The following is a 26,839-nucleotide window of genomic DNA, read 5'->3' as shown; positions in this document are numbered from 1 at the left end:
TCAAAATCCAGCTCCAGACAAGTGGAGTACCCTTAGGGTTCAAGTCTTGGGACCGCTCTTGTTTGGCATCTACTTCTCTGAAGTACAGGCCAGCACTAAGAGACTCTGGCTAACAAAGTTCGCAGATGACTGCAAACTGGGAGCCATTATTGAATCCCCAAATTATGTGGATATTCTACAATAGGGCCTTACAGATGCTCAGTGCCAGAGCCATGGGCTCAAGCTCAATGCCAAGAAATGTACAGTTATCCCCTTTGGGGAAAAAACATGTACCCATGAATTATCACATAACTGGCAGTACACTAAACACCGAAAGTGTGATAAGGGACTTAGGGACACAGGTGGATACTGGTCTCACGTTCGATAACCACATCACCACAACAGTCATGAAATCCTTCTGTGTGACACACCTCATCACTAAGGGCTTTTCATCCAGAAAAAAGGAGGTCATTGTCTCACTGTACTCATCCCTTATTAGACCCATTATAGAGTACAACACCCCATTTGGTATGTACCTCACAAGACATCTGCAACAACTGGAAAGGCCACAGAAATACCTCACTAAAAGAATCACAAGCCTAAAGCAGATGCCCTATGCTGACCATCTAAAACAAAAACTCCAGCTATACTCTGTCACATACAGACTACTCAGAGGCGATCTCTGCTTAACATACAAGGCCATGTCAAACCCAGAGCTGCTGGACATGCTACACTTAAAGAAATCCCAATCCCTCAGAGCCACACACTCCAAGGATCTAAACCTGGTCATCACAATGAACAAAACATGCTGGAGGGATAAGTTCCTGACCCAGACACTCCCCAGACTCTGGAACAGACTGCCCATACATGTCAAGCTGAGCGCCTCATTGGCCCTCTTCAAAAGGAACTTTGATGATTGGATGGGAGATAGGAAATTCACCCCGGGGATCATGTCAGTCACCCTGCTAGACAGGGGACCAGGGAAGTAAATATTCTGGGAAGAAATACCCAGGGAATTGTTATGGCTAGGCTTGTATGGGCTCTAGGGCCGATAGCCTTGTACCAACCTATGACAGAGTTCCAAGTATATTCTCCTGGGTGATAAATCCACATAGGAAGATGCACCTAATACCTGGCATTCAGAAGGAAGCCCAAGATCTAGAGATCACACCCAGTGCCTTGCAGAAGTATTCAGTGAAGCCTACAGAGCTGTTGCACAAATCTCTTCCAAGGATGTATTTTTGAGAAGCACAGTGAAGCCTACAAAACTCTTCCACAAATCTCTTCCAAGGATGTATTTTTGAGAAGCATCCACAGCCACTGCCAAGAAAGAGCTCTGGATCTTGGCGGCAAAGATTTATTGTGCTTCTCATAACTGAATTTGATGCAATTATACAACCATTTGGCTAAGGTAGTTTTCAAAACTTCATAACTCAGTTTCATTTTTGTAATCAACCCTCATGATTTACCAAATGAGTCTCCCCATTTCTTGACCTCATAAGCTTGTTCATTTCTTCCCAGGGGGTTACAACCAGGAAAATCACACCACTTCACTGAAGACATTTTCAGTAAATGCCAACAGTGCAAAAATAACCTGCTGAACACCATTTCAAAGAATCTCAAAAACTAGTTTTCTTTTTGCAGAAACATATTCTGAAAAGGTATAGCATCAGTCCCTTAAATTATGTCCCTTCAAAATTGGTCTCAGTGATACCTCCTTGTTTAAACCTTTACCCTGGTCTGCTCTCATATTAATAATTCATTTTATTTCTGTAGTTTACATGACATTCCTAATATCTCCCTGTTGTATAACTATTTTTCACAATGACAATAACCAAAAATTAAAAAAAACATGTTGTTCATTTGTATTTAGGACATGTTTAGATACAGCATTATTGGCCGAGTGCTTATGAATACTACCTTTTCAGAATATGTTTTTAAGTGAATATATGTATATATTATTGTTGTTTTAATTTAGATTGTTACGTTGTATTACTATATATTTTCTACTTGGTTGCACCTGATTTTTTTATTACATTTTTTTCTGTGGTTGCTCTGCTTTTAATCTGATTGGCTTATTTTGTATAATTTGGACTATAAATGGGGTAGGAAATGGGTGTTCTTAACAGTCTGATGAAGCTAATAGTGAAAGCGTTTTCTGGTTTTTGTGTCTGAAATACTGCTTTGATTTATATTAAACTAAAATTTATATTAAACAAAGTGTTATGTTATTTTTTTTATAGTTTCTTGGGCCATGTTTTGCTCCACTTTTACTTTTTTGTTTTACTGTAGTATGATGTTTGTTGACAACGGATTATTAATCCTTGGAGCCGTAATCTGCATTTCTTTAATCCTTCTAACATTATCTGAACCCTCACCATAGGTGGCTTGCAATCTTCTAATGGCTGCCAGTAAAGAAAGGACAAGTGCATTACAACATACGCCTCTCCTGAGTCAGAGGCATGCAATTCATTAGCACAAGTCTGTCTGGTTGCTTCTGTGAATGAACATCCACCCTCTGGTGGGCAGAATTAATGCAGTGAGCCAAAAACAACGCTCTTGTCCAGGATGGAGGCATCAATGTAGGATGTTCTGTATAGTCTCACCAAAAGAAGCTTCCTCACTAGAGGACTCAGGTGAGAGGGAGTCCCCATCCTTAGAAGAGATTTACCCTGGAGAATGCAACTGAGAGGAATAGTCCAGAGAATGGACAGAATCATAGTCCTGCACCTCATCAGAGAAAGGATAGCTGCACCTCATCAGTGAAGGGATAGATTTAACAGGAGTAGCCTGTGGTGGCAAAGACCTGAAGGTGAGAGGTTTCAAAAACATAGTAGCCCTTGAGAAGTCTATCCACTCCTTTTCCCTAGCTGCTGAGGGGAGGCAACATGCTTAATCTTCTGGTTTTTCTTTTTAGGTGTGACATCCACTTGCATGAGACTTTAAGGTTCAGAACCATGTTGGATCTTTATTAAAGAGCTTGGGACTTCTTTCCCAACTAAAATTTGAGGAACGTTGTGCAGTCCATCATAAATGATGAGACGTGGTTCCTCGGACGTATTATCAGTCTGCAAGGCTGAGTAGCAGACAACTGAGAAGTAGCCTGACATGTCGTGGGTTCTGTATCCTCAGCAGGCATATCAGTCAGAAACATTGGACTGTGGATCCATTCAAGGCGTTTTAAGTTTTTCTTCTGTAGCAAAAAGACGCAACAAAAAATCTGACAGATGCAAAACCTGTGTTTAGGCTGGCAGTGAGACAGTCTGGGGATCTGTGCTCATACATCCGTCTTTACACCGCAACACATATGACCTGAGGTCATGCGTCAGATAGACAACTTAGTAAAGATAAAGCTTTGGTATCCCAGCTGGATGTCAGTGGTAACAACCCATATGTCAAGAATACTGCAACTGTTGTTTTAGTCACAACATCTTGTATGCTCTCAAGCTCCAAAGTCGGCTGACCATGTGGAGGACAGAAAAACTTTACACAATGCTGACAATTAAGGTACACTTACTAAGCATGGCAATAAAGTTCTAAGTTTGTGTAAACAAATGCCATTCTTGTATTGGCAAGCTGGGACTTACCAGGGTCTGGTCTTATGCTCAGTAGAGGGGAAATGTTGTTGAACTCTAGAAGTCATATTGGACATATAGGGATACCTAGTTGCAAAGTCCCAGTAGTGACGACTCCTGCAACAGTGATCTAAATGATCATCAGTAGCTATCTGACACACCGCAAAATGAATTAAAACTCTGCTTAGAAACAGGATGGTGATCAAAATAGAAATTAGAGTTAAGTTGAAAACGTCTCCCAAATGTTACCCCCTCACACACATACACTGCTACCTTTAGGTAAGTGATGGAATACAAATGTAAACTTCTTAACCGTTAAAAACGGCAATTCATCTCCAAACAGCTGTTATCCCAAAGGGACACCTAAGTAACTGAGATCAGATAATAGACAAACACTTCAAAGCTTTCCTAAAAGCCATCTCAAGCAGAGCAGATAACAGGGTTGCTTCTTTAAATTATTTTCATTCTGCAGTGAAAAAAGGCATTCTGTCATAAATCTGTTCAAAATAAATACTGAAATATTGAAAAATAAAAAATAATGTGCACAGAATAGTCTAAGTGGAGCACCATACTTTACTTCACCTAATGCAGAAAAATACAAAATGTTTGGAAGGGGATTTCCTCAACTTTATAACAATAAACCAATTTGCCACTTATGTACTGTTAAGTAATGGGCAGTTAAACACAAAGCCTCACAGGACAGCTCAGGTGTTTTGCTTTAAGCAGGTGCTAAAACCACTGAAGGAAGTAATTTTAGAAACCACCAAAATCAGATGTAGTTATGCATAGTATCACATTCTTCTTTTCAATGCATTGCTATTTGTTGAATACACCTCACTTACAGCTGTGTGTACAAGTGTCTAGTGAAATATTTCATTTTGTCAAATATGGTTACCTGTGATATTGGCAGACAGCCAAGTGCAAGCTTTCACTGTAGCAAGTCTTACTGTGATACTCTGTGATGTTTTCAGTACCTACAAGACAATATCACAGTCAACAAGTATATCAGTATACAAGACCCCCAAATCCCCTGTGTTAGAATCACAGTCATTATCATGGCACAAAATTAAGCAGTTCAGCATTCTGTAATGCTAATAAGAAAATAGAATCAAAACAGACATACTGATTAATTTTGTTACAACGGCCAACAAAAAGACAAATGATGGTTCTGTCTTAAAAGCCTTAATAAATCAGGCCACCATTCTGATTTGCATGTATGTGGTAAATGAGATGGCGTATTATTAGAACATAAATTATTGTGTTCTCATCAGAAGATATAACTTGATTTTTGTTTACCAACAATGTCTCATTACTCAGTTCAAAACCCTTACTGACAACCCTACATGACACTAACAGGTGTGAACATATTGACAACATGGAAAACAAGAGAAAAAACAAACACTTCATGTTTTACAGAATGCGCAAATTCAAAATCTACAAAACTAATGCAATTAAAATTTAAATAAAGGTCAACAGAAAGCGGTCACATGTTCTTTCATTTTCTATAATTACACAGCAACACTTCATTGTTCAAAAATGAGTACTTGCCATTTTATGTGACAATGCAATATTGCTGATCCTTGCTCTTTATATAAAGATTGTTACTAACCTATGCAAGATGCACTTCAGGATGTCAGACTGTGGGCAATGACGATCATCAAACACAACAGACGACATATCCTATGGAATCATGTAGGATGAAAAAATTCCATTCAGAAATAACACAAGAACTGAATATGAAGACAGATAGTGGCACCATCAAATAAAAAAGAAAGTAAGAAAAATGAAAAGATAACCTCAGCGCCATGGCATAGACAGATAAAGCAATGACTATGAATTAAGTTTGAGTGGTAGCTTAGGTGCCATAGGAATTATGTGGACTGAGGGTAGAAGTTAATTATTGCCGCCAGCTTGCCAATCTGGTAGAGGGCGTGGTGGTTTGTGTTGATGAATGCATTCACAATCAACAAGCAGAGGCTTGCTGAGGCCAGTGATGTAGCATGGACTACGGACATAGGTTTGGTTAATCTAGCCATGCCGGTAACCCTTTGTAAGTGCATACGGTAGCATGTACATGCTAGGGAACACCTTAGAAGGCCCTTTAAAGTGACCAGTGCTCAATGTCAGCCACTGGGGGGTAGAGTTAAGACCATGCAGAAACTCTATCTAGTCCAGAAAAGAAAACAGCTTCACTACAGGCTCTCTGGGTGGGGAACTAGCAGAAGAAGAAAAAGTTGAGCCAATAGGTGGCCAACAGACACTGGCTGCCAATAAGACTGTCCATGGGGTAGACTGAGCCACTTATTGGGTAAACAGACTGAAGGCAAAGGTTGGCAGCCTGTAGGTACCTGGCAACTCCCCCTTCCCCCCACCCCAATCACTGACCTAAAGAAAACATTCACTCCAAAATTCAGAATAAAACTCAAAAAGTACATCTTCATCCAAGCCAAATGCTCCTGATCAAAACAGGACATATCACACGACACACTATCCTTATCTCCTTCGCCACTTCTCTTCTCACAGAATTACTGAAGGTTGACGCACTTTACAAACTAATGTACATGCTGAACATGACGCTGCTTATTTTCTAGAATGAACATATACACGTTTTCTAACTAATCTAACCTACCCTGTTATTGTTTAAATTTGTTTTTTTGTTTGTGAAATGTCCTGTATTTCACCTGAGTTGAGTTTAAAATTGGTCAGTGTACTACACCCTGGTAAAGAAATACATGTACAAAGATTCCTGCTTAGATGATGGTTCATACATATATATTAGGCTAATGACCACTAAGGATTTTATAAGCCTAGCCATGCAATCCAATCCAACTGTGTTCCTATGTATCATGGGCATTTATTAGCTGGGGGTATGTTAGGAAGTTTCTAGAGGTTATGTATGTATATCGGGGGGGGGGGTTGGGACATGTTAGACAATGGTAGACAGTAATGCCCAAACTATCAGACTCTGGTTGGTTTTCCTATTTCCCATCCACTGGTCAAGGAACATTTCTCCCTGGGCCTCCGCTGAAAAGAGGGTCTGTGGAACCTAGTTGGACTTTCCTGGTCAACAAATGATAAATAAAAAATAAAAATTAATAGGGATACTGATGGACTCCACTTCATATGGATGGGAAGCCTGTTCCAGAGCATGGGGATATTCAGACACACATTTGTCTCACCAGCATGTCTTATTTATGCCGCAAGCAAATTTTAAATACCTGGATCGAGTGGTTCTGATGCTGCTCATTGCAGGATGTGTAAAAGGTCCATTAGAGCTAGATATGAGGATGCCTTGTACACCAGGCATGGAAAGCCTTTCAGCAGCCTGTAAGGAGACAAGAGTATAGAAACAGGGCTTTAAGGCGATCCATAAAGGACAATGTGTTTATATCCTGGATTCTCCTGATAAGCTACTTTGTGACACAGATGTCTAGATTATCCTCAGTGAAGAGAGCTTGTAGGGTGTAGAGTTTCTTGTTTAGGCTCCTAGCACTGAACAGTTAACACACTTAGATTTCTTGGGGTTTTATTTGCTATGTTGTTAAGTTTATCAATTTGACATTGTTTAAAAAAGGCTCTAAGGGGAATAGATAATGTTTTAGCCAATATTCTGAGGCCTAGGGGAGACAGGTGCAGGCCATCCTTTGTAAAGCAACATGGTTTGCTAACCATCCCTTCCCATGCTGACAAATATTGAATCCTCATGGAAAGACACCAGAAACTAGGCCAATTATTGAAGCCAATCACCTTTTGTTAATACTGAGGCATCATCTTTGGTAAAGGTAGAATGCTGCTCAATGCAAGGCACATACCTGCCTGATACTCGTATTCAGAGAGATCAACAATTTCTCTCTCTACATAGTCCAAGGAAGTATGTCTCAGGTTGTTAATGTCCTCATGGACTATGATAGAATCATGCTTGTACTTGCGGTGTAGTGACTAGAGTGCAAGCATAACTTAGCGGATTCTTGCTCTGGATCAGCAACTAACCATTATCTTCTTGTTCAGTCTGGTGAGTGGGGCACCTGTGTGTTGTACAATGGAGTCCCCTATGACAAGAGTCCTGGATAATATGTTGACATGTCCTATGGACTTTCCTCTTGGGGCTCTACTGGATGTAGGTATATGTGTGGTATTTGGTGTTGCTTTTAGTGAGTGCTTTAGAGATTGTTGAGAACAGACATTGCCATTTATAGCTTTAGGGGTCTTTGAGGTTTGGGAAGATTGCTTTTTAGTGTCTCAGCTTAGGTGGGTCTGTATGTGTGGTGGATGCAGTGTGTGTATTCTTGACAACCTTGTTTTAAGCGAGATTTTTGCCTCCAGAGAAATTGTGTACATGCATCTCTCGCATTTAACGATTAAATGGTTGTGAAAATAAGACACTTTCTACTGGCTATGGAGACATTTGGAAATTACATATCCTTATTGTCTAGACCTGTATTTGGGTGTGCTACTGTAGGTTATGGACTGGGTTACACAGAAGTCTCCTTGGGTGGTCACTGGGGTTTGCACTAGACTAGGTTAGATTGTGCTAAGATTTGATAGTAGTGTTGTTTAATACATAAACTGGCTGCTCTAAGCTCATCTCCACACAATGGTTTTGTTTTAGCTACATTAAATTACAGGTTTCAGTTCTAACGGAAATTTAAAGATAAAATTTACATTCTGGTCATTTGTGTCTGGACAGAGCAATGCTGTTGCTAACCTACTGATGTAATAACACCAAGACTGCTAGCGAGTGTAATGCTACAACAAAACTTAAACTACATTGAGAAGGGAAGTTCAAGTATTAGGGACCTTTAGAATGATTTATCGGTTAAAGCAGTAGCCAACTAAACAGTTAACTGAAGTGCAAAACAATAAAATTAATCAATTATCTTCCAAGAATGGAGCAGGAATAACTCAGGACCCCTTAGAGTGTAGCAAGGGTGCCAAGCAAAATAGGAGGTCTGAAAAAATAAGCAGGATCCAATTTGTAGTAAGGGAGGTTTACTCAATTGCAATACTGGTTTGCTGGGTGGGCAATTAGTATTATGGATATATAAACAACAACAGGTGGGGAAAGTACTTAAATAGGTTACACAACTGACAACAGCAATAAAAGAAGGGGAGTTTGGAAGTCAAATTACCTTTAAGGGACAGAAGTCAGGAACACAGTCCTTTAAAACCACAAGCAGCAAAGGGCGGCACAGTTGGGAGTAAATGCAGACTGGAGCTCTAGTCTTAATGTTTGAATTTCATAAACTTAGCTTAAAGTCTCAGTGGGGTGGGGGCAGAGACAAAGAACAGGGGTAAAGAAGAAGAGTAAATAGAAAGGCACTGGAATGCAACTTTAAGTAGGTGGATACAGCTATATAACATACTATATAGCACAAATCCTGGAGAAGTCACAATACTGCCACTACTGCACCCTTGCCGCAAGGCTAAGGCACCAGACTATGCAGAAACTTACAAGTAATGCTGCTTATGGAAAAATGCTTACTAAATGAAGGTCAAATCTGGCAGAAGATCACAGTTCTGCCACAACCATGAATGAAGCTACAAGACTGAGACCAAAGACTGCGTTTAAAGTACAAAAAGCTACCCTTTACACTGAATTCTACTTACGGCAACAGAAGTGCAGTATAATGATTAAACAATGCCAAAATTTCACAGTAATACACAATCTGTCCACAACTGCAATTGAAGCTACAAGACTAAGGACCCAAAAGAAATTGAAAAGAATACAAACAGAATTGTAGGCTAAAACATGGACAAAAAAGTAGAGAAGTATACAAAAGTATCAACACAGGTCACTACAAGTACAACTTAAAATATTTAAGCAGGATTTAAATAAAAGCTTTTTTTTCTTCCCTTCTGACAAAGAGCTTGTATTTCACACTTTGCAGCATTCCACACCTCTCAGTCTTGAGTAAAAGACCCCGATTGGATGTAGCTCTGTGCTACACATAGCAGACTTGCTAAAGAGGGATCCAATCAAATAAAGCTAGGCTCAGTCCTATTGTTAGCATTTCAGAAACTTAAAAAAAAAAATCAGCAGCAGGGTAAACAGAAAGGCAATGGAATGCAACTTTAAAATGTGAGAAACAATCCATGTACTTGTCAATATGAGGCAAACACTTTAGCCATTATGCCAGTCCCCAACCCTTTCCTCTGCTCAGCCCTTACTCAAATCAGTGACAACAGTTACTGACAGGGAAATATATGAACAAATACCAACTGGAGTGGGAGCAATGACTGGCTATAGGGAAAAAATACATAGAAAAAAAATAAAGACATTGAAAGCTAGCTACTAAATTCTTTTGTGATACTGAACTACGTTTACACAGAAAAAGATATACTTTTAGGATGAAGTTAAAGTATAACTGAGGGCAAAGCTGTTCTGCAGGGAACCTGACAGATTTCTGGAAACTTCTGGAATATAATAAACTGAAAAGAACTGATCTTCATGGCCCAGATTTAAAACAATATCTTCTGAAATATTACAACATTCTCCTCATTTGTTGACACTGTGCATTCCTACGGTGCTTCTGTCAAACTGGTACGAAAGGTGTGGAAGGAAGGTTTGTAGGGGTTTATTCACTGCTATCCATTCTATAACAGGGATGCGTGACTTCAGCCAAGGATCCTGCTCTGTTGCATCACAACTGTGAGCTCCAAACTTCAAAGGGAGGCACTGACTGGCAGAGCCACTGTCAGTACTGAAACAGATAAGGAAGCCCCTACAAAGTGGTTTGAGAGATATGGCCACCATTTACTCTCCTCTCTGAGAAAAGGTGAAATCAAAACAAGGTCTGACGTCTTCACAAAATTAATGTCAATAAGGCAAGAGCTCCAACAGTTTCACGGGTTCAACTGTCAATGCTTGAATGCTGAAATCCTATGTTGATGGCTTTTATTTTCTATATGTGTATCAATATTATTTTAATGGGAGACTTCTGACTGTAAGGAGATGTATCCCCATAACCACTGAAGGTGTTGTATAATGGTGTTATCACATTTTTTTCTGTATTTACTTTTACTAATAGGGTCTCTGACCTCATAATAGTTTCCCCAGTACTACATTCCAGGAACACATTTTCAAATACAAATTGATAAAATATTATCTTATAGACCCGGCGGTGAATACCTCTTAGTAACTTCTAAGAAACGGAACATGATAACAGCTGCTGAAGTCTTCCTGAATAGTTCAAGTTTTTCAACCACTTGATTTTTGTAAAAAAAAAATCACTGTACCTTTTCATGTTCTTTTGGATGGATTGTTTGAAGGCAACAAAACTCTAAAGTGTATTCTGTAACAGGTAACACTACTGAAAAAGTGGCACAATAATCTTTTTGGAATGACTAAACATTTCCTTTAGAAACTAAATGGGCCGCAGAATGTGATTTTTGTGTGTCTTGTAGATATACACTAGTCAAACTTTAAAATGTTGTCCTCTTTTGTCCCTAGATACTTAATGGTATCCTTTTTACAGTCTGACAATTTATTTTGCAATTATAATTTACTGTGTATCTGCTCAGTCTTACGATAGTACATTTACTGACATTAAAGGTGAGGTCGACTCTCTTGGACAACTTTGACATCTCTCTTAGAAGAAAACAATATATAAGGAACAAAATATTTATAATGCATACAAAAAGGGGGAGGGGGATGAGTTGGGATGGAGGATAGCCAAGGGTGTATAATCCTATGAATTTCATCTGAGTAGGATTAAATGCATTTAAGTAAACATTAAGTGGAGTTGTGTGGGGGAACAGTAGTTGGAGTGTGATGGGTGATGTCTTGATCGATACAGCATTTTTAGGACATCTGTTTGACAATGTGTTTTTCCTTAGGCTGGATCTGAATTTCGTGACTGGGTTAATTAGCTTTAGTTGACAGGGGTGTTATTCCTGCTGCCAGTAAGGACCCATTATGAAAAATCTAATGTGTATGTGCTGTACCTTTGCTTGTGGATACCTGGAGAGAGGGTGGTGAGGAAAGTGTGCTATCTAAGAATGCAGCTTGAAATTTTTAGAATGAGCAAGTCATTACAGACAGGATTCAAGACAGAGACCTTTACAGAAAAAAAAGAACAGAAGGGTGTCTCTGCTGTATGGAGTCATTCAGCTGTATTAGCAACAGGCAATGGTTCTCAGCCCTGCTGATCAGAGTGATGAGCCTAAAAGTTATTGTTGGAGGCAATTTGCAAGAATGATAAGACAGAGTCAAAAGGCAAAACATCTGCTTAACACTCAGCTTTGTAGCATATAACTCCCAGACTACAATAATTTTACCATAGCTCGAATGGCAGATTGGGTACTGAAGAAGCAAGAGGGATGGCTGAAATGGAAGTAAGCAACCAGTGCTAGCTCACCCATCCTCAGAGGAGGGATCTCTCGTTCTCAGTCAGCAAATCACCAACATGACAGGGTAGGCCACCACAGACATGGGCTTGATGATCTCAAGGTGGTGACAGCAGTCCTCCTACCTTGTGGGTTGAAGCACATAGTCAAAAGGGTAACACTGACCACCACTCAATGCAGATGCTCATGTCAACTATCAGGCGTGGGGTCATAGACCCTTAAGGAAGTGCCATAATTGTCATGACACCAGAGTAAGGACACAAAACTATCTCCATAGCTGCGTGGATGACAGCCCTCTGATCAATAACCGTACAGAAAGTATCTACCTAAACACACATTATTCCATACCTAACAGTATTAGTCCCTCTGTGTCATCCTGGACTAACTTCACTATGATTTCCCTTATTATTTCAGAATTTTAAGGCTGAGTATAATTTTTTTGGGACTGAAGTGACCCCCCCCCCATAAATCGGTACTAATATAGACTGCAATTTCATGTCAAACACTTGTCAACATGCTATAATTTGGTCTAATATGAATGACAATGGATTGGCTACATTTTCTTTTATTCTCTGTAGGAAGCCATTTTACTTTTGGCAGCTTTACCACGCACAAGTCATTCAAAAGATATTTAAAATTTTAACTACAGCAACAGTCTGAGATATTTCATTCCACAGAAATAAAACAAGCTGCAAATTTCAACAGAGCAATCCAAACCCGAACAACAGGAACTAGACTGCAAAAATACTCTCTTAGACAAATTCACATTTATTTAATCCACATTAAGTGCTTTTATCCCACACAGGGACTTCATCAGAATTTAAAAAAATAAATAAATAAATATAAAATAAAACAGAGCAGCCCTGGGTACCTCACCTAGTACTGTTTATAAAGGAGACATATAATTCAATTCTCTTGTAGAAGAAAACAGGTCTACTTTAGAACAGCGAACAATCAGATGACTGAACGCTGCTACATCGACCCCCTAAACGTCGAACGGGCAAAACAGTGAATGGCTGGAACAGCGATTTTTTTCTCAGGGGAAAAAAAATCGCTGGGCCATTGTCCAGGTTGTGCCGTTTCCTCCACTGTAGTGCAATCCCGGAGTTGGCAGTTTTAAGTAGGGGGGGGTGTGGGGGGGCAACCCCACACACTTTTAGTGTTTGTTTTTTTTTTTTTTGGGACCAGCGATTTTTTTCCATGGGGAAAAACAAAATCGCTGTTTTGGCAATTCGATGTTTAGGGGTCGATATAACAGTGTTCGATTGTTTGATCATTTCTTGTTATAACACAGACCCGAAAAAACAATGGCCACTACTTTTAATTGTTGTAATGATGAAATGTGGGCATTGTAATCAATGTGGTTTTATTAAGGAGGATTCCACTTTTAATATTACAGGCTACGGTGTTGTTTTTCCCGAAGCAGACATTTTACTGTTAAGGTTTTGGGGTTGCCTATATGGCACAATGCCAGATCTTCCCTGCTTTCTACACCGGGAAAACTGTGAAACCCCTTAGAACTAGAATTTATCAGCATGTTTACAATGTCTACAGGAAGGATGAACAGAATGCTTTTTTTTTTAGATATGCTAAGTCCCACAAACTTTAAATTCTTTGTTACTGACTGTGTTGACAGCAGTGGCTGGCGGGATCCCTGGAAGGCCCTCTTGGAACTCAAAGAACTAAGGTGGCAACTAAAACTTAATTCAACCAATAGGTATAGTCTTAATGCCACGGTGTCTATTAGCAGCATTTTGCGGCTTAAAGCTTCCTTTTACATGCACTTTTTTTTTGTACTTTTATTCTATTACTATTATGTTGTGACGGTATTGATAACTGGTTTTGGCTGTTGCAGAGTTTCACAGCTCAGGGTGGCCCTGGTCTTACACATTGCTTATATTTATTATTTTTAGACTTATTTTTAGTACGTGCTTTTTTTTGTTTCAATTGATGTTTTTGGTTTTAGGTTCATTTTGGTGGTTTCAGTATTGGTCAAACTATTCAATTTGGGTATTAGTTTCTTTCGTTTTATTTGTCTTACTTAGTTCATCAATTAGTGCTTGGTATAAAGGCAATCAATGCATACAACACTTTGTCTTTAAATTTTAATGGCTTATCCCCAATTACTTTAACTTGTTCAAATAAGGAGGAGGGGGGCTTCAAGAGTATATAAGGGGCCTAGGTATTTGCCCTGTTTTTTTTTTCCATTCTGAAATCGTCCCTTTGTGGGACACAATGGCTTAATGATGTTTAAATAAAAGATAATTTATTTAAGAGAGTATTTATGCAGTCCAGTTCCTCTGGTTCAGGTTTGGATTGCATATTTCATTCCATAATGTGAATGTTGCACAAAATGTTTACACAGGTTCACTTGCCACAATTCTGTGGAGAGGTGATCACTTAAGTGGTTACTGACAGGAAGTTATATTTATAATTTTTATTTCAATTTTCTATTGTAATTAATGAACTTATTTTCAGCCTCTGAAACAAAGTTGAGTTTTTTTACTAAAAGCTACAAGATTTTATAACAAATATAAATAGCTTCACAGGAATATTAGAACACTAGTATGAGAAACCATTATTTGTTGCTCAAAGAGAGGAACACTGGTTCCCTTATAACCTCTTTCCTCAAGTCGTCGTAAACTACATGGTAGAGGGTTGCAGGGAGGAGAGTTGAGGAAGAATGAAAATGGACAACACAGATGGAACATAATGGTAAGTACATAACTTCTTTACCTCATGTCAATTTTCATTCATTCCAAAACAAATGGGACAGATTCCCCAGCTATCTAAATCCCCGGAAGGATATTCCTGAGTACTGTTGAGCCGAAAGCTGCTCTTCCGCTTGAGACCCGATCCAATTTGTAATGACTCAAAGATAGGAGGATTAGTCCAAGTTGTAGCCGCAAACATATTGTCCATGGAAGACATGGATAAAAACACTGATGATGTTGCCATGGACTTGGTTCTACAGGCTCTCAAAGGTTTTGCCAAACACATGCCCAAGTTGTTATAAACAATGCATATGTAATCAGTCAACAAATTGGGTAAAGTTACTTTTGCAATTGGCTTGCCTAATTTCGGTTATGCAAAAGAAACAATTGATCTGCTTTTTTTTTTTTTTTTGTAATTCTTTGTCCTGTGCAAACAGAAATGTAACAGTCTGTGAATGTCCAACAAATGTAATGTATATTCACTTTTGTTTGTGAAATTTGGAGAGAAAACTGGAAGATTAGTGGACTGATAAATATTGGATGCTGACACTACCCTAGGAAAAAAGAAAGGGTTTGTTCATAATGCCACTCTATATGTCACGTTAATTAAGGAGGCTTAGAAGACAAGGCTTAAAGTTCAGAAAGCCTTTGCGCAGAAGTTATAGCTACCAAAAAGAAAGTTTTCTAGGTTAAAAACGTCAGTTCACATTTTGCTGCTAGTTCAAATGGAGATTGAGAGAAAGCCTGAAAATACTAAATTTAAATCCCATGTTGGAGCTGGATCTTTTAAAGATGGTCTCAAAAGAAAGGTACCCCTTATAAAAGCCTTACAAAGTTTTGAGGAAGCTAAGGTGGAATTAACTCCTATATGAAAATTAGAAATGGCAGAAAGTTTTACTTTAACAGTTGAGGAACTAGCCCCTTTATTAAAGATTGTAGCCAGAAACTCAAGAGCTTTAGGTATTGGTGCTGAAAAAAGGTGACTGACTTCTTGCTGTGCCCAAACAATAAATCTTTTCCATTTACTTTTGTAAATCTTCCTAGTGGAAGCTTTATGGAAAGATACAAGTATATGATGGACAGGGGAGGAGAGTCTAGGCTGTCTGACTATCAATGGAAGAGGAAAAACCATGTGGTCAGCTTTAGACTTGAAATGTCTGGGTGAATCATGTCTGTCTGGTGAGACAGGAGGTCTGGAATTGGATCCAGAATCCATGGAGGGTAAACTAGAGAAGGGGCAATGAGGATGACTTTGCTCTTCAACTGAGATGCTTTCTAAAAAAAAATAATGAGGATTAAGGGGATTGGGGATACACATAGAGGAGACCGGGGAACGACGACAATCATGGAAGACAGTGCCTCTTGGAGATTCCCCTCATGGGGGGGTTCAGGGCAAAGAACCTGCAGCACTAATTAATGAGGGGAGATGCAAAGAAGTCGCAGCAAGTTTGGCTCCACTGACGGATGATCTTTTCCACAACTCTCATGTTGAGACACCACTAGTGAGGTAACAAAATGGACCTGCTCAACTTGTCTGCTATCATGTTGGATATCCCCAGAATGTGCATTGCTATCAGAAATTGACTGGATGAGACTGCTCATTGCCACACTCTGAGCTTCTCAACACAAGGTGTAAGATCTGGTTCCTCCTTGTGTGTTAACATACCACATCACTGACATTGTTTGAATCGCAATAGTCGCGGAAGGGAAAGTGTCTTGAAAGGCCTACAACAACATTATGATTGCTGCTCTCATTTCTAGCACACCGACATGTGAGTTGCCCTCTTCAGGGTACCAAGTACCTCGGACGGTCTTTCCCAAGAAATGTCCCCCCTCAATTTGGGAAGAGTCTGTGGTCACTATGGCCATGGGCTGAGGAAGAATGAAGGGAAGGCTTTGCAAAATCTGATCTGAGAGAATCCACCAGAAGAGAAACATTTCGCATGCTTGAGTTATTCTGATCTGGGTGGACATAGGTTGATGTAGAAGGTTGCTGTAGAATGAACAACTGACTTGCTAAGGTCCACTGAAGAATTCTCATATCATCTTGCTAGTGGCACTAGAACTATCACAGTTGACATTGACCCCAAGGCTTGTAGAATCAATTGAGCTGATAGAGAAATCTGAATTATCTTTTTGACTTGAAATCAAATAATTTGCAGCCTTGACAAGGGAAGGGAGACTGTCACTGATACTGTGTTGAACAAGGCCTCTATGATCTTTAATGTCTGAGATGGTTCTAGGTGAGAGGAGTTGTGGTTGATGGTTATCCCCAAATGAGAGCAAATCTGGAGTACATAGTCTCGTGTTACCAGAAGATGGCTGGTCGGAGAAGTTATGAGCCAGTCGTCCAAATACAGAAACCCACTCAATCCCTGCAGTGTCAAGTGAGCTGTTGCAACTACTGCCACGCATTTTGTTAACACCCTGAGGGATATGGTGAGGCCAAAAGGGCAGTGCTCTGAACTGGCAATAACTGGCTCCCAGCTGGAAGCATAAATATTTCCTGGATTGTCTGTTCATTTTTATATGACAGTATGCTTCCTGAAGATCTACTGAGCACATTCAGTCGTCCTTGCGCAGGAAAGTAAAATGGATTGAACCGTGACAATCCAGAACTTTGTATACTGAACTGATTTGTTCAGATTGCAGAGATCCAAAACTGGTCTGCAGTCCAGTTTTCTTTGGCACTAAAAAGAATACTGAGTAAATTCCAGACTCTGTTTGGTCTAGGGGGACCTCCTGGATGACTTTTTATAGCAGCTTTTTTTTTTTTTTTATTTCTAGAGCTGCTGCTTTTTTCTGACTGGGTGGAACATCGGAAATTTTGTTTAATGTCAAAGGAGGGGGTTGGGAAAAGTGAATTGTATGACTTCTGAAAGTAACCCACTGCACCCATGTATATTTTGTAATGTCTCTATAGTCAAACAAAAATAAAACTAAAATTTTACTTTTTGGACTACGCTGGTATTTTATTAATATTTTGTAATGTCTAGCCACGCTCTCTGGTGTAGAGATAGACGGATCCTTGACTGCTTCCAGAGGTGGACAATTGGGCCTCCTTTCAAGAGCCTCAGAGTCTGTCAGAGAAGGAATCTCTAGACCCCTGATTCTGTGGGCCTCTTTTGTAGGGTGGGCAGCATCTTCCGTTAAGAGTTCCCCCTCTGTTCCCTGAGGGAGCTATCTCCATTTGGATCTTGCAAACGACCCTGTGACTTTTTAAACCACATTTTTCAACCACCTCATAGATTCCAAGAGAAGGTTCTTTGAGAGGTCGAAAAATGTACACCCACTGCAGACAGAGTCTTACCATCTGTAGATTAATTGGTGTGTTGTCCTTTTAAGAAGCTTTTCTAAGTCTGTGTGTGCATATAAATTCTGTGTTATATTCAGTGCCATTTTGAAGGTGCAGCCAGAGTGTTAACATCTATGTGCATGCTAACTAGTTTGTTTATAAGTTAAAATTACTTAACTTCATTTATGATGTGTTTGTATATAATAAAGCTACTTCACCTGTTTCTTCCTGACCTGGGGAGCGACATGGTGTGAGAACCAGGACTGTGAAGACTATTCTTCAGAGCCACGAGGTGCAGAGGTAACAATGAAGGAAAACTAAGTGAACGGAGAGAAAAAAGGTCAAAAGCAAGCTAAAGGCAAAGAGAATACACGCGAAAGATGTATTTATTAAAAGAGATAAAACAGAGCATTACAAGGGCACAAAATGTATTACTAAGCACACGAATAGCACAGAAATGTTTATTAAGGTAAAGAGAAGCATAAAAAATCTGATTAATCAGTTGAAATGTTTGAAACAAAGTTATTTGATAAAACGAGCAAGTTTAAAGTAAAACAAATATGTCTAGAGTTAAAACAAGCACAAAAAAGTATAATGGGCATGAAAAGAGATTAAATGAGCAAAATGAATATAAAGAAAGGGCAAATTAAGAGATTAAATGAGCAAAACAAATATAACAGAAGGGGCAGAAAAGGGCACGTTGAGAATAAATAAAACAAGACGACTGTGTTTTGGCATAAACTATTACTTCACATTGATTAAAGGCTTGAATTGCATTACTAGAGTTATTTGAAGTATCTCAAAGCATGTAAAAGGTGCTTACACAGTGTGTTTATTGCTGTGCATTTATTCCAGAGTTTGTTGTGTGCATAATGCAACTATTTTGGGAAGCACAGTCAAATACAGCCATATCGAGAAGTTTCTTGTGCATGGGTTTGTCTATCTGCAGAGTGCTGCCATTACAGAGTGTTTCTAGCACTGTACAGAGTATTTGGCAAAGTGCAGCAATTCTGGGAAATTTCAGCATACCGTGTACTGTTATTTGCAAAGTGCAGTTATTTCAAAGTGTTTCTCACTTTGAGCTTCTTCTGCTCAGTTCATTAGCAAAGTGTAATTACTTAAAAACAGTTTTATTCGCAAATTCAATTACTTCAAAATAGTTTATTCATAAAGAAGAGTTGCTTCAAAACATGCTGGAGGGATAGGTTCCTGACCCAGAGACTCCCCAGACTCTGGAATAGATTGCCCATACATGTCAAGCAGAGTGCCTCTTTGGACCTCTTCAAGAGGAGCCTTGACGTTTGGATGGGAGAAAGGAAATTCACCCCAGGGATCACGTCAGTCGCCCTGCTAGACAGGGGTCCAGGAAAGTAAATAATGTGGGAAGAAATAGCCAGGGAATTGTTATGGCTAGGCTTGTATAGGCCCTAGGGCTGATAGCCTAGTACCAACCTATGAACCTATAATCTAGCCCTCAGCTTCTGTTGCACAGTTTTTTTGCACTATGCAGTTATTCAAAACGTTTCTTAAAATGATGATAAATGACTTTCACAGTCAAATAATTTCAAGATAACCGGCTTATACAGTAAAAGAATTTCAAGGCAAGTGATTTTTACAGTAAAGTGATTTCAGAGCATTAAAGTGTCCAGGAGATTTATTTTGTAAAGTTCAGTTACACAGAAACTTATCATGCTACTGCAAGTACTGGCATAAATTTCAAGCACATGTGTATGTACGAGTGTGTGTGTTCGTGTACATTTGCAAAAGTCTTCACTAAGATATGTTAACATGGCAGATGGATTTCACAAGCTACAACCACTTGTATTTGATCAGAATGTTGCAGAGAATTGGAAAATATTTGAGCAAGAGTATGATACAGTTATAGAAGCAGCTTATTCTGATAAAGACGCACACACCAATGCATTCATTTTGTTAAATCTAGCATGGTCAGAGGCCATTGAAAGGGAGCATTCATTTGTATATGCACCAGCAGTGTGTGAAGGTGAAGGAGAAACTCGTCAAATTGTTGTGCAAGCTGAATCAAGGGAAGACCACCAGTGTTTGAAGCAAAATTCAGATAAATGTGTAACCCCTAGACTAATGTTACATTAGAGAGGCATTTCTTTTACATGAGATTAAAAGCAAGGGGAAACTTTTGCAGCTTACATTACTGACCTAAGAAACAAAGCTAAAACGGGTCAGTTTGGTAATTTAAAAGATGAGTGAAGGACAGACTCGTATGGGGTATTATTAATGCTGCCGTGAGAAAGATTTTGCTTCATGATGGTGATTTGCCATTGAGCAAAGCCACTGAGATTTGTCAGATCCATGAAGTTACACAGAGGCACACAAGTATGCTTGCTACTGATAAGAGCATAACTTTAACAGGCTTTAGAGCTGATGTAGACAGCATGCAACATGTGACAGGCAAAAACAGGCCTAAGCACATGACAGCAGCAGCCCTGCGAGACTTCCAAGTAAAACCCGTAGTCTTCTAGAAAATTCAATGACCAGTTCAGTTAAAGGAGCATGCTCAGTGCAGAACAAACGCTACTCGGTACAGTATAAGGGTGACTCAGCAAAACCCACATCAGAACATTAGAGAAGTTTGTTAGAAACTATGTTGCCAAGGTTAATATAATTTTTTTTTAACATGCTCATTTAAGGCAGGATAGGAACTGGTATAGACCAGTCCTTGATAGTACAAGTAGTAGATAAGAAGTAGTAGGTCATGGTTAACTGATATGGACCAGTCCTTGATAGTACAAGTAGTAGATAAGAAGTAGTAGGTCATGGTTAATTGCCGCAATTGTGGTACCAACCATGAGTCCAGAAAAGTGCATAGCATTTTATCAGCAATGCCACAAATGTAAGACGTGGAACCATTTTCAAAGATTGTGTAAATCAAGTAGACCTACCAGTTACAAAAAAGGGTCACTCAAAAGAGCAAGTTGATCAAGTAAACCTGCAACAGTCCGCTTTCTATGTAGATGGTGGGTCAGTGAGTGGTGAAAAGACTGATACAGTAGATTTACTGCCAAGAAATGAAGTGTTTTGTACTCTTCGGATCAATGGTAAATCCACCGAGCTCAAGGTAGACACTGTCTCAAAGTGTAATGTTATGTCTGCAGATACTTTTGCAAGGGTCAGAGCTGGTGAACAACTAAATGCGACTAGTTGTGCGAAGCTTGTTGCTTATGGAGGTGAAGAAATACAGACTGAAGACTCGGTAGTGCTTTCATGTTATGTGGCCAACAACTGTTATAGCTTATTATTCTATGCAGTTCGAAGACCTGTGCAGTTATTATTGGGTCTCAGAGACAGTTTGAAAACGAATCTACTTTCTTTTACCAAAGTTGTTCAAATAAGCATGTGTCCCAGTTCCAACTTCACTAACACTATTTTTTCAGAGTATCCTGATGTTTTCGACGACAAGTTGGGCAAACTTCCAGTGGTATATTTTATGAAACTAGATCCAGAGAGAAGTCCAGTAGTCAGACCAACAAGAGTTCCCACAGCTATGCAGCATACAGTCAAAGCTCATTTGGATAAAATGTTGCAACAAGGTGTGATTTGTCCAGTTACAGAACCCACTGAATGGGTGTCGTCCATGGTAGCAGCTCATAAAAAAAGGCAAAGATGAAATCAGAATATGCACTGACCCAAGAGATTTGAACAAAGCATTGAAGAGACCACATCATTCTATGGGTACAGTCGAAGAAGTCGCAGCCCTGATACCGAATACCACATTTTTTCTGTCTTGGATGCAGAGAGTTCATTTTGGCAAGTGATGGTTGGTCGCAAATCTTCACTACTGACTACATTCAGTACCCCGTTTGGAAGATATAGATTCTTCAGGATGCCATTTGGAATAAATTTTGCAAGTGAAGTCTTTCAGTGTGCAATGGAGCAAATTTTTTCAGGTTATCCTTGTGCCGTAATAGTAGATGCTTTATTGGTTGGAGGCAATGGTGAGGCAGAGCATGACATAAATCTTAAAAGACAGTTCTAGACAGAGCTCCCGAAGTGAACTTAAAGCTCAGTCCTCTGAAGTACAAATTCAGATTACCAGAAGTTACATATGTAGGTCCATTTATTTACAAGTATTGGCTTAAGACCAGACCCATCCAAGCAAGCAGCCATTCTTGAAATGCCAGCACCAGATAATGTGCAAGCTCTGCAATGTTTTCTTGGTATAGTAGACTATTTAGGCAAGTTTTTACCAGACTACAGTGAACTAACAGCACCTTTGAGAGAGCTCATACGTAAAAACTGTTTCATGGTCATGGCTGGAACAGCACCAGAAAGCATTTGAGGGTCTGAAGCAGAAAACTACCACCACATCAACATTAAGTTACTATGATGTCAACAAACCAGTAACTCTTTCTTGCGATGCTTCAAAATTTGGTTTAGGTACAGTTATTCTTCAAGAAGGCCGACCAGTAGCCTATTCATCCAGAACACTTAGACTAACATGCAGTATGCTCAAATTGAGGAGGAACTTTTGGCAATAGTGTTTGCATGTTCCAAATTTCATGATTACATCTATGGTCGAGATATCCAGGTTGAAACTGATCATCAACCTTTTGGTTCCTATTTTAAAGAAGCCTATGCATTCATCTCCAGCGAGATTACAAAGAATGATGCTCAAATTACAAAAGTACAACTTCAAAATGGTCAATATGAAAGGCAAACTTCTTTATCTGGTTGATATCTTATCCAGATCACCCAAGAATGATGCTCAAATTACAAAAGTACAACTTCAAAATGGTCTATATGAAAGGCAAACTTCTTTATCTGGCTGATACCTTATCCAGATCACCCAGAAATACAACGGAACACCTTGATGGTGAGAATTTTGACTGATAATCATGAAAGTGCGTAATTTTTCTACCACAAGACTTGATGAGCTACGAGATCATACAATGACTGATCCAGTTTTGCAAAAGCTCAGTCACATCATCAGTACTGGATGGCCATCAAAGCAATCTAATGTACCACCCGATGTGCAACCTTATTTTCCTTACAGAGAGGAGTTGTTGATGGAAGATGGCATTATTTTCAAAGGTCCTAAAATTGTTGTTTCTGCTTCCTTACAATAAGAGCATATCCAGATTTTGCATCGGGTTACCCAGGTTCCGAATCTACTGAGAGAAGGGCGAGAGGTCTTGTGCTTTGGACTTCTCTAGTGAAAGACACCAATAAAAATACTGAACAGGAAGAAACTACTCTCTTATTTTATTTAACATTTGTTTACCGGGAAAGTTTGACTTGGAATGAAGCCAATTTTCACAAGCATAGGCCCAAGGAGAAAATCTCCAGACACATCTTTAAAATGTGGAAGGAAACCCACACAAATGCAGTGAGGACATGCAGACTCCATACAGAAAGCACTCCAGCCAAGAATCGAACCAGAGAACCTCTTGCTGTGAGATGACAATGCTACTGTTGCACCACTGCGCCATCCGAAATATGTATGCAAGCATGAAATAAGTATGTAATAGTACTAAACTACATTTGCAAGAAATAGCCACTTCAGCTAAGTCAAATTCCAGAACTACCTTGGTCAATAGTAGCTACTAACATATTCGAGTGGGGCAATCAACATTACTTGGTACTAGCAGACTCTTATTCGAATTGGTTTGAGATTGACCTACTACCTAATCTAACTTCCTATTACAGTCATTACTAAGTTGGAAATGCCATTTCTCAGTCCATGGCAGTCCACAGAAATTACTTTATGATAATGGTACCCAATTTACCAGTCAATTGTTTCAGAAATTTGCAAGAGAATGGGACTTTGTACATGTTACTAGAAGTCCAGAGTATCCGCAATCGAATGGACTTTCTGAACGTGCAGTACAGAGTGCAAAGCAATTACTTAAGAAGTCAAAGTGTGTTAATACAGATTTTTTTGAATCTACTCAATCTCAGAAACATACTATGTGATGCTATATTTGGCACACCTGCTCACAGACTTCCAACCCAGGCAAACCAGAACAACATTGCCTATCAGCTCTAGTTTACTGAGGCCTAAAGCTAAAAACAACAAAGTCATTAGAGGCCAGTGGTTTAAGAAACATTCTCTGCAAAACTCCAGGTATGGCAAAGCGAGCAGATTTTCTTGTCCATTGAAAGGAGGAGAAACTGTGAGGATACAAACAGCGAAAGGTTTCAATCCGATTGGTCAAGTAACGATTATATCTGCAGAGCAGAGATCCTATTTTGTTAAAACCAAGGGTGTGGAGTACAGGAGAAATAGCAGACATCTTCCTTTAGCAAAACCAACATCACAGCATTGTTCCTAACAAAGACACTAACTCTCAGAGTAATCCGGATGATATTTCTGTTCCAGAACGTGTTTTGACTCCTGATACTGTTCCAACAGATAATCTCAAAGTTCCCAAGATTGAAACGTTAACAGAGACAATTCCAGTTGCTAAAACAGATCCCAAATTTTATGTCACATGATATAGTCGCATCTCAAAGCTCAGTGTGAAATACACAGCAGCTTGGACATAGTTTTGTGTGTGTGTGTGTGTGTGTATACACACACACACACATATATATATATATATACGTATACCTAGCATTGTATAATTGCACGATGAAAATTATTCCTGTGTAAATTGCATATTTATTAATTCCAGTGACAATGACTGACTCATTTCTCAAAGAGGGAAGATGTAGAATAACAGGTGTTCTTGTACCTTTAAGCTTTTCTAAGTCTGTGTACATATAAATTCCAAGCACGTGCTATATTCAGTGCCATTTTGAAGGTGCAGCCAAAGTACTAACATCTATGTGCATGACAGCTAGTTTGTTTATAAGTTAAAGTTACTTAACTTTGTTTATGATGTGTTTGTATATAATAAAGCTACTTGAACAAGAATCTACAATATTCGCCTGTTTCTTCCTGACCTGGCGGGCGACAGACTCTTTTATCTTTTTATCTTAGGGCCAGAGAACTTCTGACAAAGGGTGCATTGACAAAGGAGGACTTGTCTGATTTTATGGATTTCCTTCAACCGCATCCAGGCATGCCTCTCTTAATGGAAATTCCTGAACCTGCTGCTGCTGAGGTACCTTCACAGCTGCATGTGAAATGAGCCTCATGGACAAATGTGTGATTGACTGTAGGGTAGCCAACTGTGAAGCAATAGAGCTCTGTGTCTCAGAAGTACTGATCCCAGAGCGGGATTTGTAGAGTTCTTTAATCAAATGTCTCTGCAATCTAGTGAAGTGTGCCAGATAATTCAATGGACTGGTGCAAAGGTCGCTGAAGCATATATACGGTTCCCAAATCTGTCCAATACCCTGGACTCTCTGTTAGGGAGAATGGATAGATGAACTCTGTTCTGCAAGTTTACTTCCTGGCCACAGCTACAACCACAGCATCTACTGGTACTCCCTTGCTCCAAAATTCTCTTCCTTTCAGTGGTGCTAGGATCCTGTCTGGTCTCTTGGTTAGTCAAGTTTCTTCCACTCCTATCTAGAGATCAAGTCAATGAGCTAATTGGCGGGAATCTTTAAAGTCTACCAACTCATTACATTCCCAGCAAATATGTTCCCACTTACCTCTTTCTGACCCATCACACCTCCAACATTTGCTGTCTACCTGAGGAAAAATTCTTTGAAGTCTGCTTGGGGTATTAAAAATACCCATGTAAGCACTTCCAAGCAAAGATCTGAAATCTTCTAGATTCTGTGGCATATTTTGGAGACATACATGTATCCCCCCATTTTCTTTGTGAATTGCTTATCTAATCTCTCTTCCCAGTCCTTTCTAACCTGCTGACTGATTCTTATAATTATCATGCAATATTTTATATGCGCTACTAATTATTTCTTTCTTAATGGCAACTTCTCTTCCAGATTCTACTAAAATTTTACCAGTGCTGGTCTTTTGTTTAGGACCCTCTATGTACCAGCCACTCTCTCTAAGCAGCAGGCAGTCCACCCGAGGTAAAAGTCGGGGCCAAGCTGTCCAATGCCAAGACTCTGACAACTTCAGAGTTGACTAACACCTCGGATCTGACAACGATGCTTCAACTCCAAGAGTCATCTGGTACCGGCACGCTCATAGCTGAACATACAACAATCTTTGGATCCAACACAGATGGTCCCCGAAGATTAGACCCAAGGGATCCAAAACCAGGGGTTGGAGTGGAGAAGGAGCAGAGATTGCCAGTGTAGTGCTAGTAAAGGTCTCTGGACCCGAAGGGGTAGGAACCGGGAGAACTCACATCTGAATTTGTGCCAACAAACTTCCTCATCATCCTATCTACGGCAGCTTCTGTCAGGCTCCTGCAAGGATGAGAGGATAAGGCCACTGAAGAGGACCTGGAATGTCAGCATCTCTCCAGAAAAAGCAGATGGCACTTAGGAAGAGACCAGGTCCAAGGAGAACACATACCTAGTTCAAGGTAAATGTTTCAGATCCGAAGCTATGGGATCCGATGAAGCATATCAGACATCTGATGCCAAAGGATCTAAATATTTCTTCCTTTTTGACACTTTGTGAGTAGGCTCCATGGTCGGATCAGAGGAAAGAGTGAAAGATTCAGATGGATATGACAGCCTTTTCCTGTGCTTTTTGTGTCAGGCTTGGAGGGTTGAGCTCCAAATAGTGATGCCATGGATGTTGTAGGGAGAAGACCCTTCATTATTAGTTTATTCTTACGGTCTACCAAGACAGGGATTAAATGCTTTGCAAACCTCACAGTCTACTTTTAAATGAGCAGGGCCCAAGCAATAGACACACAAATCATGCTCATCAGAAAGAGCAATCTTATGCCCACACTGCTTACACTTCTAAAATCTTGACGGCTTTTTAGCCATCTTAATAATATATCAGACAAATTAAAGAAGGATTTTTTTTGGGGGGGGGGGATTAAAGAAAGGGGAGAAGAAATTACCAAATACAGTAA

At 39.6% G+C, this 26,839-nt stretch overlaps 1 protein-coding gene across 1 annotated transcript in view; it reads right to left on the bottom strand.

Annotated features, from left to right (window-relative positions):
• Nucleotides 1-26,839, bottom strand: part of CDAN1 (codanin 1) — a gene marked incomplete in the record, with an annotated part of 1,645,523 nt that overhangs the window by 334,561 nt on the left and 1,284,123 nt on the right. Inside the window, 1 exon segment of the mRNA XM_044074210.1 lies at nt 4,450-4,528. Coding sequence (XP_043930145.1) covers nt 4,450-4,528 — 79 coding nt within the window.

This window comes from Protopterus annectens, chromosome 6.part0 (assembly GCF_019279795.1).
Source record: "Protopterus annectens isolate FY-2018-M chromosome 6.part0, PAN1.0, whole genome shotgun sequence".
NCBI lineage: Eukaryota > Metazoa > Chordata > Ceratodontiformes > Protopteridae > Protopterus > Protopterus annectens.
Note: the sequence above shows the minus strand (reverse complement) of the source record. Positions and strands in the feature narration are given on the sequence as shown.